Source organism: Talpa occidentalis, unplaced genomic scaffold, assembly GCF_014898055.3.
Source record: "Talpa occidentalis isolate TD23 unplaced genomic scaffold, MPIMG_talOcc4v2.1 talOcc4.10, whole genome shotgun sequence".
NCBI classification, from domain to species: Eukaryota; Metazoa; Chordata; class Mammalia; order Eulipotyphla; family Talpidae; genus Talpa; species Talpa occidentalis.
The window spans coordinates 104,685,232-104,699,255 of record NW_023600993.1 but is presented as its reverse complement, the minus strand read 5'-3'; the positions used below and the strand labels follow the sequence as shown (position 1 = coordinate 104,699,255).

Genomic DNA, 14,024 nt, shown 5'->3' with positions numbered 1-14,024 from the left:
CGGGATGGGGATGTTGGGTCCTTCTGCCACCGGGGCTTTTTGCTTGTCGCAGGTGCATATCCACGCCTCCAGGCTACAGACCTGTGGTGGGGCACCTGGTGGGCAGACAACAGCCCACCACCTCCCCGACCACCCTCTAGTCTGTCCACAGACCAGGACACACAAAATGCAGGGTGAAACGTTGTGACTGAGACGGCTGCAGTGTGCCCTGTTTTGAGGTGTGTGAAATACAAAAACACACCACTTTTCAATCAATTTCCAGTTTTTTCCTTAAATGAGGATGTGAAATTCAGGTTTAAAACAAAAAAAGAAAAAACAAAAACCACACCCTAATCTATTACAATCTATTATAGATGTTGTAACAGGGTGACTTAATTTTCGTTATGAGAGGTAACAAATATATACCAAATGTACACCAAAATGCACTACAGCCTTTTCTTCTAAGCAGGAACTTAACATTCTGGTAATGATTTTTTTTTTTTAAGTTAAACTAGATTTAGTCACTTCCTTTTTAATTAACTGAGTTTTAGATAAATATTTGCAAACTGTCTTCTTTTAATTGTTTTATTAATTTTTTAACACGACAGAGACATATCTGTTAGGTTTTTATTTCTTGATCTTCAAGCATGCAAAAATGCATGTAAAATGGCATAATGTCTATCTACTCCACATACATAAGCAGACTTCACAATTAATAATAATGTGCTTTATTTGTTTCCTTTATTGGTGGGTTAAGTATATAAGTTGGTATTTTGATATTTTGCTAATCCTTTCTAATAAAATAAATTTAATTATTTTAATTAACTAATAATTTCTTAATAGCATCCAGCTCATATTCAGATTTGACAGATAAAGTTTTGTTTGATTTTGCCACATGGTTTTTTAAAACGTGTATCAGAAACGTGGTTTTAAAATTTTCACGAGCTGGATATGCAATGAAAAACATTCAATAAAGTTTGGTTAGACATGGTTTTTCTCCAAAATGTTCATGACACTTCTCCAACTTCCAGAAAAGTTGAAAAAATTGTGCCTTCTTGCTAACATGTTGCCCCTATTTTGGTGTGCTCAGGGGATACCTTCTGCAGAATCAATTGCAAGCAATACTTCACCCCTAAAAAACTTCAGAAATGCGTTACATGTGCTTTTAAAGAACACAATGAAAATATATTGTCTTTCTAAATTTATCTAAGTCAAGCAAACTTTTTAATTACAAAATCTTTTAAATAATCTGAATTGACTATAAAATTGTATTTTAAATGATCTCACTGTTTAGAGTGATCTCAGAAAGATTTTAAGCTGCCAGACTAATATAAGTATATAACATCTTTAAAGGGTGTAACATATAGGAAATATTTTTTTAATGTTCTGATTTAGACATGTATTTTTAGTTTCAGAAATCTATGTTCAAGAAATAGTATAAGTTGGCTAAATGAAACTCTATTTTCTGACATTTCTATTTTTCCAAATTGTATAATTACCCATTTTTAGCGAACTATATCTGCACATTTTCTGAAATATCCTTTTTTTTCCGAATTATATACTTTAGTTCTCCATTTTAAATTATTTGACTTGGCTTATATATATGTATTTTCAAATCGCCTTGTTTAGAGCATCATTTTCAAAACCGGCTTGACTTGGAGAGATGTAATTTCAAAAAGCTACCCGTCTCGGACACCAATGATTTAACTGTCGAATTTAACCATCAATAATAATCTTAAAAGTCTCACACTACCTATCAGTCGAGGGTATTTTGAGTCTTACATGATTAAAAATTCTAAAGTGGACAGTATGTTTTTTTTCAACCCGTTAAAATTGATAACCATAGAAATGGTAACTCCAGTTTTCATGTTTTTTCCTCCCACGAGGTAACATAAAATCAAGCCATTTAAGAAACAAGCAGTTTTTAACATCTTATTTAACAAAACTAAAATTTCATTGAGAAATTTTACTCATTCAATTTCTACTCTCTAATTCTTGGCTTATTTCAGAACATCATTTTCAAAACAAGCGCTGGAATTAGCCCGTTTCCGTCCCACGCTTACTTCACAATAATGCCCTTTCTTTCAGTTTACAAATGTAAAACGCTTGAAATTCTTAAGTAAATGAAAACCTACACACAGTCACTGTTTACTGTGTTTAACCTGAGTTAAAAAATAACCTGAGATTTTTATTCCTAAAACTGTTCACACAACTTAAAAGAGCTTTTCTGTATTGCTAATACAGAAAAATGCCAAGGACATTTTCCACTTAGGATGTACAAAAAGGAAAAACTGTCTTTGTAGACAGTGTGTCAATAATCAAAACACATGGCATAATTTTTGTGAAGCATTTAAAGTCATAAAGAAAAATATGAAAAGGCAACACAGTAGCTGAGAGGTGAAGTAAACGTGAGGTTCCAAAACTGTATTTCAGGTATAATCCCCAATAAACTGGCTTGGGGTGATTTTATTTCTTCAGTCAATCCTGTTCTATTTACAACAAGTAGCCCCCACGACAAAGTAGCTCCATAACTGCGCTGTTCAATTATCAGATTAATCACAGAGCTAATCATCCCCTGAAGAATTCATCCAGAACCATCCCCGTGTTGAACAGAGCAGGAAACTGAGGCTCGGAAAGGAAAAGTCACCCCATGAAAAACCTAAGTATTCTTCCATGCCCTCTCTAGGAAAGAGTCCATTGCTGGGCTGAAGAAAGGTTCGGGTTGATTAAGTCAGGGGGGGAAAAAAACCAACCATGTGCTATTTTGGGGATTAATTTTCACATACACACCATGCGTTTTTAAAAAAGTTCGAATGGAGGGAAAAGCTTAATTTCCTGTGTGGGAAATGGAAAACGAAGGACCTAGCACCTTACAGCTCACAAACATGAGCCCCCAGGAAAGCAGTGAAGCAATTATTCCTAGGGAACACAGCCACACAGCCGGCGGGAGGCCATTAAAGAAAAAGGGTGAAAAAGAATACACACACACACACACACACACACACACACGCACACACCTCCTTCCTCATTGGGGGAGGGAGCTGTTCATTTGCAAGTATTTGGGACTGAGATCAGGCAACTCGGCCATTTAAGGAGGCCAGGCATGGGAGGGGGAGGAGAGAGGGGGCTTAAAACAAAACGAAACAAAAAGGCTTTAGAAAAGGCCCGAAGCTTCCAAAGCTTCGTGTTAAAAACATGTAAATTGGAGGCGGCAGTGGCCACGGTGGAGGGGTGCGGGGGCTGGGAGGGTGGCGGAAGTGAGGACAGAGGGCAAGGCAGACGTGGACCAGGGGCCTAAAACTGGTTTTCTCGCCCATCCAGAGTGATGGCTGTCCCGAGACCTCAGCCCAGAGCCCTGGCAGTTCCGTATGAGTCTTATTATTCTCATCTTGTTTTTCTTTTAGACAGAGAGACAGACAGAGACAGACAGACAGGCAGAGCCGCTGTGCACACGGTGCGTGTGTCGGAGAGGCCGCCAGGAGACTCACCGCAGCAATGCTACGTGAATGCAGAGGGCTGGAGGTGGTGTGACTACTCACTTGCTCGGCTAACAGCTGCCGGTTTTGGATGGAATTATTCCGCAACAACAAGAAAGCGTCGGTTAAACGCCTGGTGGCCATGTCTCACCCTTTGTGACCCCCCTCTCAGGGGCCCCCCGCCCACTTATAGTCCTGATTTGTTCACTTTCTTTCTCTCGGCCTGGCCTAGTAGGCCCACCCTGCACAGAAGCCTCTCTTGACAAGGCCTCGGGCCTCGAGTCCGACAGGCGCAGCAGCTTTGCGCTTCGCCCAAGCGCAAAGACCCCTCCCCAAATAACCACCTAGGCTTTCCAATTGTCTGACTCCCCCTACCCAAGACCTGACTTGGATCTCCAAGCACTTAAATCCCCCCAATCCTTGCCTCGCTAGCCAACGTCCCAGAGACCCCACCCCAATCCAACCCGGGATCTACAAGCGTCTAGCTCGCCAATCCGGCTCTGGACTGGGAGGCCCTGAAGCCCCTGCCCCTTGGTCTCTGAGACCCCCAAGGGTCTTGGCCCCCCTACCCCTAACTGGGCTCACACACGACTAGGCCTCGGCCGGAGGCTGGCTTCTGACTCAGTTTCCCCACCAGAGGCCTGCTCCGGGCCCCCCGGGGGCACCCTGGGCCAGGCCTGGGCCCTGCACGCCAGGGCGCCTGGAGCGCCCCGCCTGGCCTGGCCTGGGCCTGTGCAGGCCCGGGCCCGACCTCCTGACCCTCTCCCTCGCCGGGCGGCCTGGTGCTGCGGCCTCAGCCGGCTGCCGGCCTCCAAAGGGCAGCAGGGCCACCTCCCGGCCTCCTCACGCCTCTCCTCCGGCTCCCTCCATCCCCGGATCCGACCGCAGCTCGGCCCCGGGCCGTTTCCGCGCCGCGGTCCCGGGTTCTGGCGTCCCCCCGGCCCTCTTCCTGTCCGTCCCTCGCGAGTGCCCCCCTGCGACGTTCGCAAGCCGCGCTCGCAACGTTCCGGGCGCGGGCGCGCCCTGCCCTGTTGCCCCGGGGCGCGGGGCGCGGGGCAGCTGCGGGGCGCCGGCCTGGCCCTGGGCTCCGCGGGCTCGGGCCTGGGAAGGCGCGGGCGGGCGGGCTGCGCCTCGGAGCGTGGGCCCGGGCCGGGAGCCGCGCCAGGCGCCTTGGCGCGCGCTAGAGTGGAAGTTGCGCGGCGGCCAGGGCAGGCCCCGCGGCGCCGCGGGGCGCGGGGGGGCCGGGAGGAAAGTTGGGGCGCGCGCCTCTGGGGCCGGCCGCGCTTGTTTGCCTCTTGGAAAGAAAAAAAAAAAAAATGGATTCGAAAACAAGCAGGCGCAGGGAAAAGGCGAGGGCGGCAGGCCGCGCCGGCCATGGGGTCCCGGGGCGCCCTCCCGGGGGGCTCCGCGGTCGTGGGGCCTCGAGGGGGAAGTTCCCGAAACTTCGGCGGCCCCGCCGGCACCCCACACCAGCTCCCCCGCGCGCCGCCGCGGCGCTCCCCGCGCCCCCTGCCGGCTCCCGCCGGCCCGAGCGCGGCTCCAGGCCCGGGCGCCCCGGGGCGCGGCCGACCCGGGTCCCCGCCGGCCGCGAGGCCGAGGCCCGAGCCGGGGGCGCCGCCGGGGCGGGTCGAGGCCGCGGGGCCCCGGGGGGTCTTAGCCAGGCCGCGGCGCCCCAAGTCGGGGGCGGCTCCCCCCGCGCGCGCTGTGCGGGGGGCTCGGCCCCCTCAGGGCGCGGCGCGGCGCGGCGCTGGGCCCGGATCCCGCGTCTCCTCGAAGGAGCCGGGGCCGCGCGTCCGGGCCGCGGGGGAAAATCACTGTGCAGTCCCGGGGCGGGGGGCACCGAGCGAGGAAAAGGGAAGAAAAGGGCCCGAGAGCGCGGGGCGCGGGCTGGGGGCGCCTCCAGGACCGGGCCCGCCTCGGCGGCGCTGTGGAGGGCTGCCCGGCCGGGCGAGGCGCGCGGGGGCACCGGCCGCGCGGACCCCACGACCCCCGCGCCGAGCCCGCCGAAGGCGGACGCCCCGAGTTAGCTCGCGCAGGGAAATTCGGGGAACCTGTGTGTGAACCCCCCGCTTGAGCGCGGCACCCCGGGAATCTTTGCCTTTGGCAGAACGAGGGCCCGACCCCCCACCCCCAGTGTGAGGTGGCCCCAGGCTGAGCCCCCCTCGAGGACCGAAGCTGTGGCCTGCGGCGGCGCTGAGGAGGGGGGACTGGAGACGGGGCCGCGGGCTCTGCTCCCCGAGCGCGCACACCTCGCAGGGCGGCTTGTTTACCTCCCCGCGCGCGCCCCGGGGCTGGAACGTGATCTCCCCCGACGCGGGCACAGTGTTTTTTTCATCTTTGTACCCACTGCCGTCTCTCTGGCTTGGAATAGGCTCCGGATAAATGTTTTTAAAATATGTGCACGAACGACTGAGCGACGGGCGATTTAGTCCCCAAACTCTCTGGCCTCCCTCAAGTGACTTTAAGCTTTTATCTGTTAAGAAAGAAAAAAAATGTGGGGTTTTAATAATCCTTGTAATCCGTGCCCTGTCTCCCTCGCTGGGGCGACTGTGAAGATCAAAAGAGATAAGTGAAAACCTTTGTAAACCATCAGGTGCTGAGCAAATATTACCGAGGATGGTTATTCATTCATTCCCCTCGCTTGGAAAGCTTAACAAAGTAATTCCTGGTCTGTGTTTCAGCAGATGGTGGTCGCCCTTCCTGGTCAGTCTTAAATATTTATTGCAGGACAATCTTGTTCTTACATTTAGGAAATCAATCAAGCTTCCATTTCTTTGAGAGAAATGAACAGTGCTTGCACACATAAATAATGGGAAAAAAATCCTCCTATTCCCCAAACAGCCACCCCCCAGCAGCCCAAGAGCCACAGAGCAGAGGCCTCGTGAAGACCCCATGGGATGGGCACAGCAGCCCAAAGGCAGCGCCGGCGGCTGCCACCCGCCCCCCCCCCACACACACACACACATGTGGGGCGTGGGGCTGTGTGCGTGGAGTCGTGTTAAATGAAAACAAGGGAGCGGGGGAGAGGACATGCTGTGGGCCAAGATCGGGGCCAAGGACGCCTGACCCATATTGGAAGGGAGGGCAGGAGGATGTAAATCATTATGTTTGAATGTTCCTTGGCTGTTTTATTTTCCTGTCAAGTGGGTTAAGCCCAATTTTTTTTTTAAGCATTCCCTCATGGCCAAGTATGTGTTTCCTTGGAATAGAAATCTAGGTTGATGGTTTTATATTTTAAAAGCTTTCATTGTGACTCATTCTTGGCCTGGCCTAGGGCTCTGCGATACTCCCCAAGCTCAGAGAGCCTGGGTGTCCTGTTTTTTGGGTTCATACCCACTTTCTAATGTTTGGCCAATGGATCCAAGAAGCCACTTGGAGACGAGCGTCTCCTTGTCGCTTTGTCCTCTCCAGCAGCGCTGATGGCCGTCAGGCGCCGGCCTCAGCGCAGGCAGGCCGGGGCGGCAGGGATGGGCCTCGAGGCTCAGGTGCTGATGGGTTACCACCGAGTGAGACTCACACACCCTTTGGTGAAGATGCTCAGAGAGAGGGCCCCGGCCCCCTCCTGCAGCCCTGGCACATGCTAAGTGCTCCAGGAACGGGCAATGTGCTTCCTTACGGCAGCAAAAACGCCCCCTCAGGTGCCACTCTCCCTGGGAGGAAGAGAGGGGCAATCTCCTCTCCAGGGACATTGGCAAGATGTGTGTCCTGTGGCCTGGGATCCAGCTGTGACCACGTTGTCCTTTCTCTGGGAGGAGGGGCTTCAGCGGCCTCGGGGGACACCTTTGCCCTCGGCCTCTCCGGCGCCTATTTAAATACAGTCATCCTTGCATCAGGTCGAGCAGCAAACCTCCCCTGCCTATAGAAAGTCTCCGATGCGCAGATCTGCCAGAGCTGGCAGAGTCGGGCCAGATTTCGGGAACAGGTGCTGTGTGTTCTGTGTCCCCAAATCACCCCTCAAAACCTGGAGTATTTGCAGCGTCAGAACATTCCCTTAGCTCCCTTCCACGATGCCTCTCCCAGCAGAGACACTCTGAGTGAGACACCGGTTTTTGTCCATACTCCATTAGCTTTTTATAGCCATACAATTTAATCCAATGGGCATTTCTGGAAATCTCCCGGTGGCTGTGCATAGCTCTTGCTCGGCACTGCTAAAAGGGATGGAACAGTGCAAGACTCTTCTGGAGAATTTGCAGTCTCCACCACCTCTGCCCAATTACAGGTCTCCAGCATTCTAATAGCCGCCCTCTCTCCCCTCCATCTATCCTGTACCCTGCAGCCGTGGTGACCTTTCCAAAGCGCAAATCTCATCATGTCACTGCCTGATTGAGGCCCCGAAACAGCTCCCTCTGGCCCACACCGGCAACGCGCAGTGGAACACAGAGCTCTGGAAGCCAGCATCACTAATATTAACTAATGATGGTCTTTTCTTGCGTGGCAGACAAAAATTAAGCTAATTGATGGAATAGTCTCCACTTTAAGTGTTTCTGCCTTCACTTTTTCTTAAACCTTTGGTCCCTGCTACCAACTCGGCTGTGGTAGAATATGGTATCAGCCTGGATTTGATTTACCCCAACAACCTGCACTTGATTCATTTTTCTCATGTATCAACACTCCCTGCTGCCCTGTTCCCTCGTCATAGCAGAGCATCCGCTGGGGTGGGGGTCTGCATGCCAGGCCCTTTCCTGCAGCCTACACCTTCCCCACGTGGGGAGCTTTTTCCTTTCTTGGACGTGCTTGGGGGCAGGGGTATGGTGGGGTTCTCTGCCTTCTGCCTGGTGAACACTTCCTTCAAGATACTGCCACCTACTGTGTGGTGTGATACACGTGGGATGGACGAATGAGAGGATTAACCAACGAAAGATGAGATGAACTGTATTAACCACCAAAGGCTACCCGGGGGTCAAGACCTGAGATGGGTGGCAGAGACATGGCAGAGGGGAGCTGTCTCCCCATCACTTGCCTCAGCCACACTGTCCATGATGCCATTCCTCAAGCCACCGGCTCTTGTGTGTCCCCTCACCGGGCTGCTGCTCTTGACCACCCAGTATCAAGGAGCCCCCGCCTTGCCACGTCTCCTTCCAGCGCCCAGCAGAGCACGTGTGGGTGCACCGCCAACCGCAAGACGCAAGCGACATCCAGCCCCGTGACTTTTGGCCTTCGAGGCCGAGAAAGACCTCTGCTTGCAGCACATGCCAGCAAAGCATTTCTCCTGCACTCTATTTTTTTCCAGGATGATGGTGACACATGTGTACTCAAATAAATCAAGCTTCCCATCCAGCCATCTCCCTTGGCAGAAACAATAAGTTGTCTGCCAAGCCAGGGCTGACCTGGATGACTCAACCCTTGAAAAATATAAAGGAAATCATTGTGTTTCAACGCACTGACAGGTATTGAGACACAGCCAGCTCGTCCGCTTCTTGCCTTTTTTCCCATGACCGTGACCACTGACCTGTTTGTGGTCTTCTGTGTGATGTGCGAGTTCAGAGCTGGACTCTAGTCTTCTCCAGATGCCTCTCTTGGAGCCAGCAGCTCCCCACTGGCCACACGGCCTTGTGTGGGTCAGGCGTTCTGTGCTTGCAAGTGACAGAACCCAGATCAGATTGGCTTAGCTAAAAAATAAAAAAAAATACAAATTAAAAAAAATCTAGGCAGAGCTGGGTCCAGAGGGTGAGCAACACCAACAGGAATTTCTGGCTGCGGCTCCTCCTCCCCTGTGTCCGCTTCACACTCGGGCTTGCTCTCCCCAGGCTGGGGCCAGCTGATGTCTGGATGCTCCGCCCAGGGACCTCACACCCCAGTACCCCGGGGGCAGAGCACATCTCCTTTCCAAGAGTTTCAACGAAAGTCCTGGAATTGACTCACTGGCCTGTCCCGAGGCCATCGTCATCCCTACACCCTAACCCGTGGCCAACAAGGAGTGACCCTCGATGGGTCGGGACCGTGCCATGTGACCACTGCTAGCCCAGGAAGGTGGGGGTGGCAAACAAAACAGCCTGCAAGTCTCCCTGATTTTTAAATCGGGCACTGGAACCAAGACAAGGGCTCTGAGGGGCTGAGATGCACGGATGCCTGCCCGAGGCCCGAGGCCCATGTCCATCCTTACTCTGTGCCCTTCCTATGGCCATGGCCTCTGCCCGAAACACAGCTTGGCCTTCTCCAGCTTCAGGCAGGTGTGGCTGGTTCTCTCCCTTTGCGATCTCTCTGTGGCCCCGTCCCCAAATGTGGATTCACCCCTACCATTCTGTTCCTGCTTTTTTGGTCTGGCCCTTCCCCTACGGGTGGTTTCAGCTGGTGCCTGCCTGTGGCTTGCTCCAGGCTCCATGGGGATTTCCAGCCCAGCTGCACAGAGCTGCTTGCAGAGGCCTGCGTCACGGAGAGGCACTGGCTTCCCGGCTCGGTGCGGGCCCTCCACTCCTGATCTTTCTCAGAGCCCCCAACAAAGAGCCTGGGGCACACCCGCCCTCCACGCTAGCACCTCTGCCCGGCCACCATCCCATCCACAGCCAGGGCAAGGAAGCTGCTAGAAGCCCGCGGAGCCTGCCCTTGCCGCGCCAACCGCCACCACCTTGGCCTCTCGTGCCTGCACCGTCGAAGCCTCGGCGGGTCTGCGATGCCTCTGATGCTGGCCCCGGGGCAGGCACGTCTCTGGGCCATCACCTTTCTGAGAAGGTCCATCTGCTCCCGTTCCGCTACGCACCCGACACCTGCTCTGTCGCTCTGCTGCTGCTGGCCGCAAAGAACCCTTCACTCCTGACTTTGGCCTCCACACCCTGAGACTCACCGAACTCCTCGAATGCTTGCTTACCTCCTTCACTTTCCCTCTGAAGCCTGAAGGGGCAGTGGCCTCTTTAGCCACACCCTCCACAGGTCCTAGTGGACATTCTCTGCCCGCTCCACGCTCACCATCCCTGCCCCTTCTGACACCTGAGATGCTCTGCCCTGGACACTTTCCTCCTTGCCACCCCTTCTCCTGGAAGACTCTCAGGCAAGGTCAAGTGCAGGTGCTACCTGTCCACCCTTCCTCGTCCCCCATTGGTCACATTTGCTTCTCGGAGCACCCAGCACATGCTCGCAGCCTCGAAGATGCCACCTGTGCTGTGCTCACCTGCCTTCACACCCATCTCCTCGCCGCACAGGGTTGCTCCCTCCCTCCCCGCGTCTCCAGAGCCTGCCCCTGTGCATCCTGGAGGGGAGGCAGGAAGTGAGGTGGGGCCTGCAGGATCCAACGGGCGGGAAACACCTGACGGCAGATCCCGGAGGGAAGATGGAGCCTCACCTTCCGCCCAGCCCTGGGGTCAGGGGGGGAATGTCTGTGGAGCTGGGCTGGGCCCAGGCAGAGGTCTTTAGGGTCTCGAATTAGGAGCCATCCATGAGCCCAAGTGCCTGGGGAGTGTTCGGGCTGATGAGAAGGCGGCTGTATAAACCAAGGACAGGGAGACCAGTGCAGCTGCTTCACGTTGCCATTGCTTGGCGCCTCCTGCTTTTGTAGGCAGCTCACCCTCGGCCGCAGGCGAAATCAATTTGAGCCTGAAGGTAGCCTTGTCGGTGGTGAGCCTATGTCTCTTTTACTCTCTTCCTCTTCTTTCCCTTGCAAAATTTCCTGGTAGACCCAGTCAGTGTTTCTCAGCTCTGTTAGACGTGACAACTCCTCCACCCTGGGCCCGCAGCTTCTTCAAGTCTTCCTGGTGGAAGTCAAGGCTGGCTGAGTCCAACTTGTGTCAAATTATCTCTGGAAATATGGCCAGGCGTGGGGTCCGGGTGAAGTTCAGCCCATTCTCTGGGTGCAAGCAGGAGGTGGGATATGCATGACTTTGAAGGAGAGGGCCTTGCAGGGGACCCAGAGCCCTTGAACTTGGCCAAAGGGAGTCCGTCTTGCAGGACCCAAGAGAGCGTGGGTAGAGGGAAGAGTCAGGCTCCCAAAGGCTCCTGCATGGATCTGGCTCTTATTCCCCAGGTGATCAGGCCACAAGGCTTAGCTCCTCCTGGGTGCCCCGAGGACAGTTTCCAGTCATCAGTATTAGGTCATGACTCAGTCAGTGAAGGGGCCGATCGCTTTCCCAATACATAAGTACTGAACAGTGACACGAGCCCACATTGTGGGAGAAGCCAGAGCCATATAAGACACTCTGCTCTCAAAGAACTCACAGTCTAGCTGGGGACACAAAACCAACAGACGGGAAACAATTAGTGGGCAATGGAGCTTGAAAAAAATGCCGAAGTGACTACAAAGGCAGCAGCAGTTCAAAAAAGAGAGAGATTGATATTTCAGCAAAAGCTTCCTTCGTGAAGGTGTTAGAGGAAGACCTGCACCTTGAAGGATGCAAAGGGCTTCAGAAAGGGAGGGCATTCGGGGAGCGTAAAACAGCCGGAGCAAAGTTGAAGAAGCCGGGGTAGGGCGGTCGCTGGCCGAGGCTGGGCAGGCAATGAGGCGTCGTGGAAGGTGAGGATGGAGAAATAAACTAGGGCAGAGCATGTATATTGACTGATACCTACTGTGCGCCAGACACTTTGGATTGTGCCGGAGACTTGGGGATGAGTGAGACTCAAGGTAAATTAGATGTGTGGATGTATTACAGTGTGATGGGGTGGGGCGTGCCAAAGAGGGGCCGCCCGCCTACCTGGGTGGCGATTTAGGTGGGCTTCTTGGAGGGACTCTTGCAGAGGGCTGGATGTTGGCCAGGTAGGAGGGACAGAAGCATGATATAGGACACACAAAGATGTTCACAGCAGTGTTGTCTATCAGAGTGCAACACTGGAAACAATGTGAATTTCCAACAAAAAGCAAGCCATTAAATAAATGATGATCCATTCACATGGAACACCATGCAGCAGTTAAAAAGAATGAAGCAGCTTAATATATAGTGACTTGGAAAATCTCCAATAAACAGCATTAAGAGGAAAAATGCAAGATCCAGAAACATACCTGCCTAGTGTAAGCGATTGGACGATCCCTGGCAAGAGATGCAAGGAACTTGGAATCGTGATTGTTTCCAGGAAGGAATCCAGGAGGGGAACACAGGAGAGGTCCTTGACCCAGCGTGGGTGCCAAGTGGCGCCAAAAGGAGCCATCGCTGCAAGTTTGCACCTTGAACGAGTGGCTGGAAGGGGAGCAGAGCTCTGCACGGGGGCACAGCCCGACCAACCTGGGTGTGCGCAGATCTGTGAGGCAGTTGGGAGGGAGGTGGGCTTGAGGAGGCAGCTGGCAGCGGGCAAGGCTGGACCACAGAGTGCGGTGCCAAGGGCGAGCTCACGCTTTATCCCAGGCCACCCACTTACCCCTGCGGTCAGCACTCATGTGACCTAGTCCGTATGGTGACTTTGGGATGTGTTGACTTGGTGGCTCAGTTGTGCTGCGGTAACAAAATAGCACAGCTGAGTGGCTAATCAACAACAGCAAGTGAGTGCTCACTTCCAGGGGTGGGGAGCCAGCGGTCACGGTGCCGCGCCATGTGTTCTGGTGAGGGGCCTCTTCCAGGGTGGGAGTTGGTGTGTGCATGGTGTGTGTGTGTGCATGTGTGGTATGAGCTGTGTGGTGTGTATGTGTCCGTGTGGTGGTGTGTGTGTGATGTGTGTGTGTGGTGTATTGCCTGGGGTAGGCCGGAAGACCTTTGCAGGCTACATCTGTGCATGTAGGGCTGGCCCTGCGCGGCTCTCCGGAGCTCCACTTGTCCAAGGAAATCGCTTCCTCCCACTGCGGCCTTCCTTCCAGGGCCCTGAGAAAAGGTCATAAGGCTGAATCCATGTGTGTTTTTGCTCCATTTCCCTGGATGCCACTAGCGACATCATGCACTTCTGTCTTTATTCGACAGCATTTCCTACCCTGTTCTGCCTAGAACAGAAGAAAAACGAAAGTGGAGAAAGGGTGGTGGGGTGTTGGCTTGAGTAGTGGTGAGCCCCAGCAAGCTTCTGGAGTCCGGTAGAGGGAGAACCCCTCAGTGTTCCACAGATGACCACGGTCTTCCCAAGCGGTCTCGGGCCGGTCCATGTCTCTGGCTCCTGCTCCAAGTCTCCTGGCCTCAGCATTTCTATCTAATTGATTTAGAAAGAAGTAATTTATTGGAGAAACGCCTAGAGGCCCTGCAGGCCAGGGAGGGAAGCCAAGGTCACACAGCTGCCTGGTGCCATGGTTTGACCTTGAATCCAGACCAGCCCCTTAGCAAATGACTGAGCCCCTCAAAGAAGATCAGGATGCCCCTGGGGGCCCCTGCAGAGCCCGGCCTCGTCTGTGCGCAGCTCTCTGGGACAACTGGTGTCATTTCTTGCTTTGGAGATGAACTCTCTTAGGTTATGATTAATTCACAACCCCCAGGTGGGGCGGGGTGTGCAGGTCAGAGGGCATTGGTAGCAGGGACCAACTTAGACTCTAGTGAAAAGATTTGACCCTTTTTCCAAGCCACCCATCAGCTGGGAACACAGCCGGTTTTTCTTGGACTCACCTGGTGGAGAGTAAGTCTTCAACTCATGCTAGGTAGATGGGTCAGCATGTGGCCGACCGCAGGCTGGAGGCCGGCTGCACTCACTTCTCTCCCATCATTTCAAGACTGGAAGGACCACCTTCAGGAAGCCTTC

At 53.4% G+C, this 14,024-nt stretch overlaps 1 protein-coding gene across 4 annotated transcripts in view; it reads right to left on the bottom strand.

The window, feature by feature from the left end:
- STX16 (syntaxin 16) overlaps positions 1-11,603 on the bottom strand; it is a 29,430-nt gene extending 17,827 nt beyond the window's left edge. The window contains exons 1-2 of one of the 4 annotated variants that reach the window (XM_054698469.1): positions 10,732-11,603; positions 8,905-9,064 (exon numbers count right to left, since the gene is read on the bottom strand). Coding sequence is in view for 3 of the 4 variants with exons in the window: in XM_037500842.2 (XP_037356739.1) it covers positions 3,468-3,599 (132 nt within the window). In the remaining variant the exon portion in view is untranslated. Of the gene's footprint in view, positions 1-3,467; positions 4,143-8,904; positions 9,065-10,731 lie in introns of those variants that run through there. The other 3 variants (XM_037500842.2, XM_054698467.1, XM_037500856.2) reach the window with 3 other exon arrangements.
- Between the last annotated feature and the right edge of the window lie 2,421 nt (positions 11,604-14,024).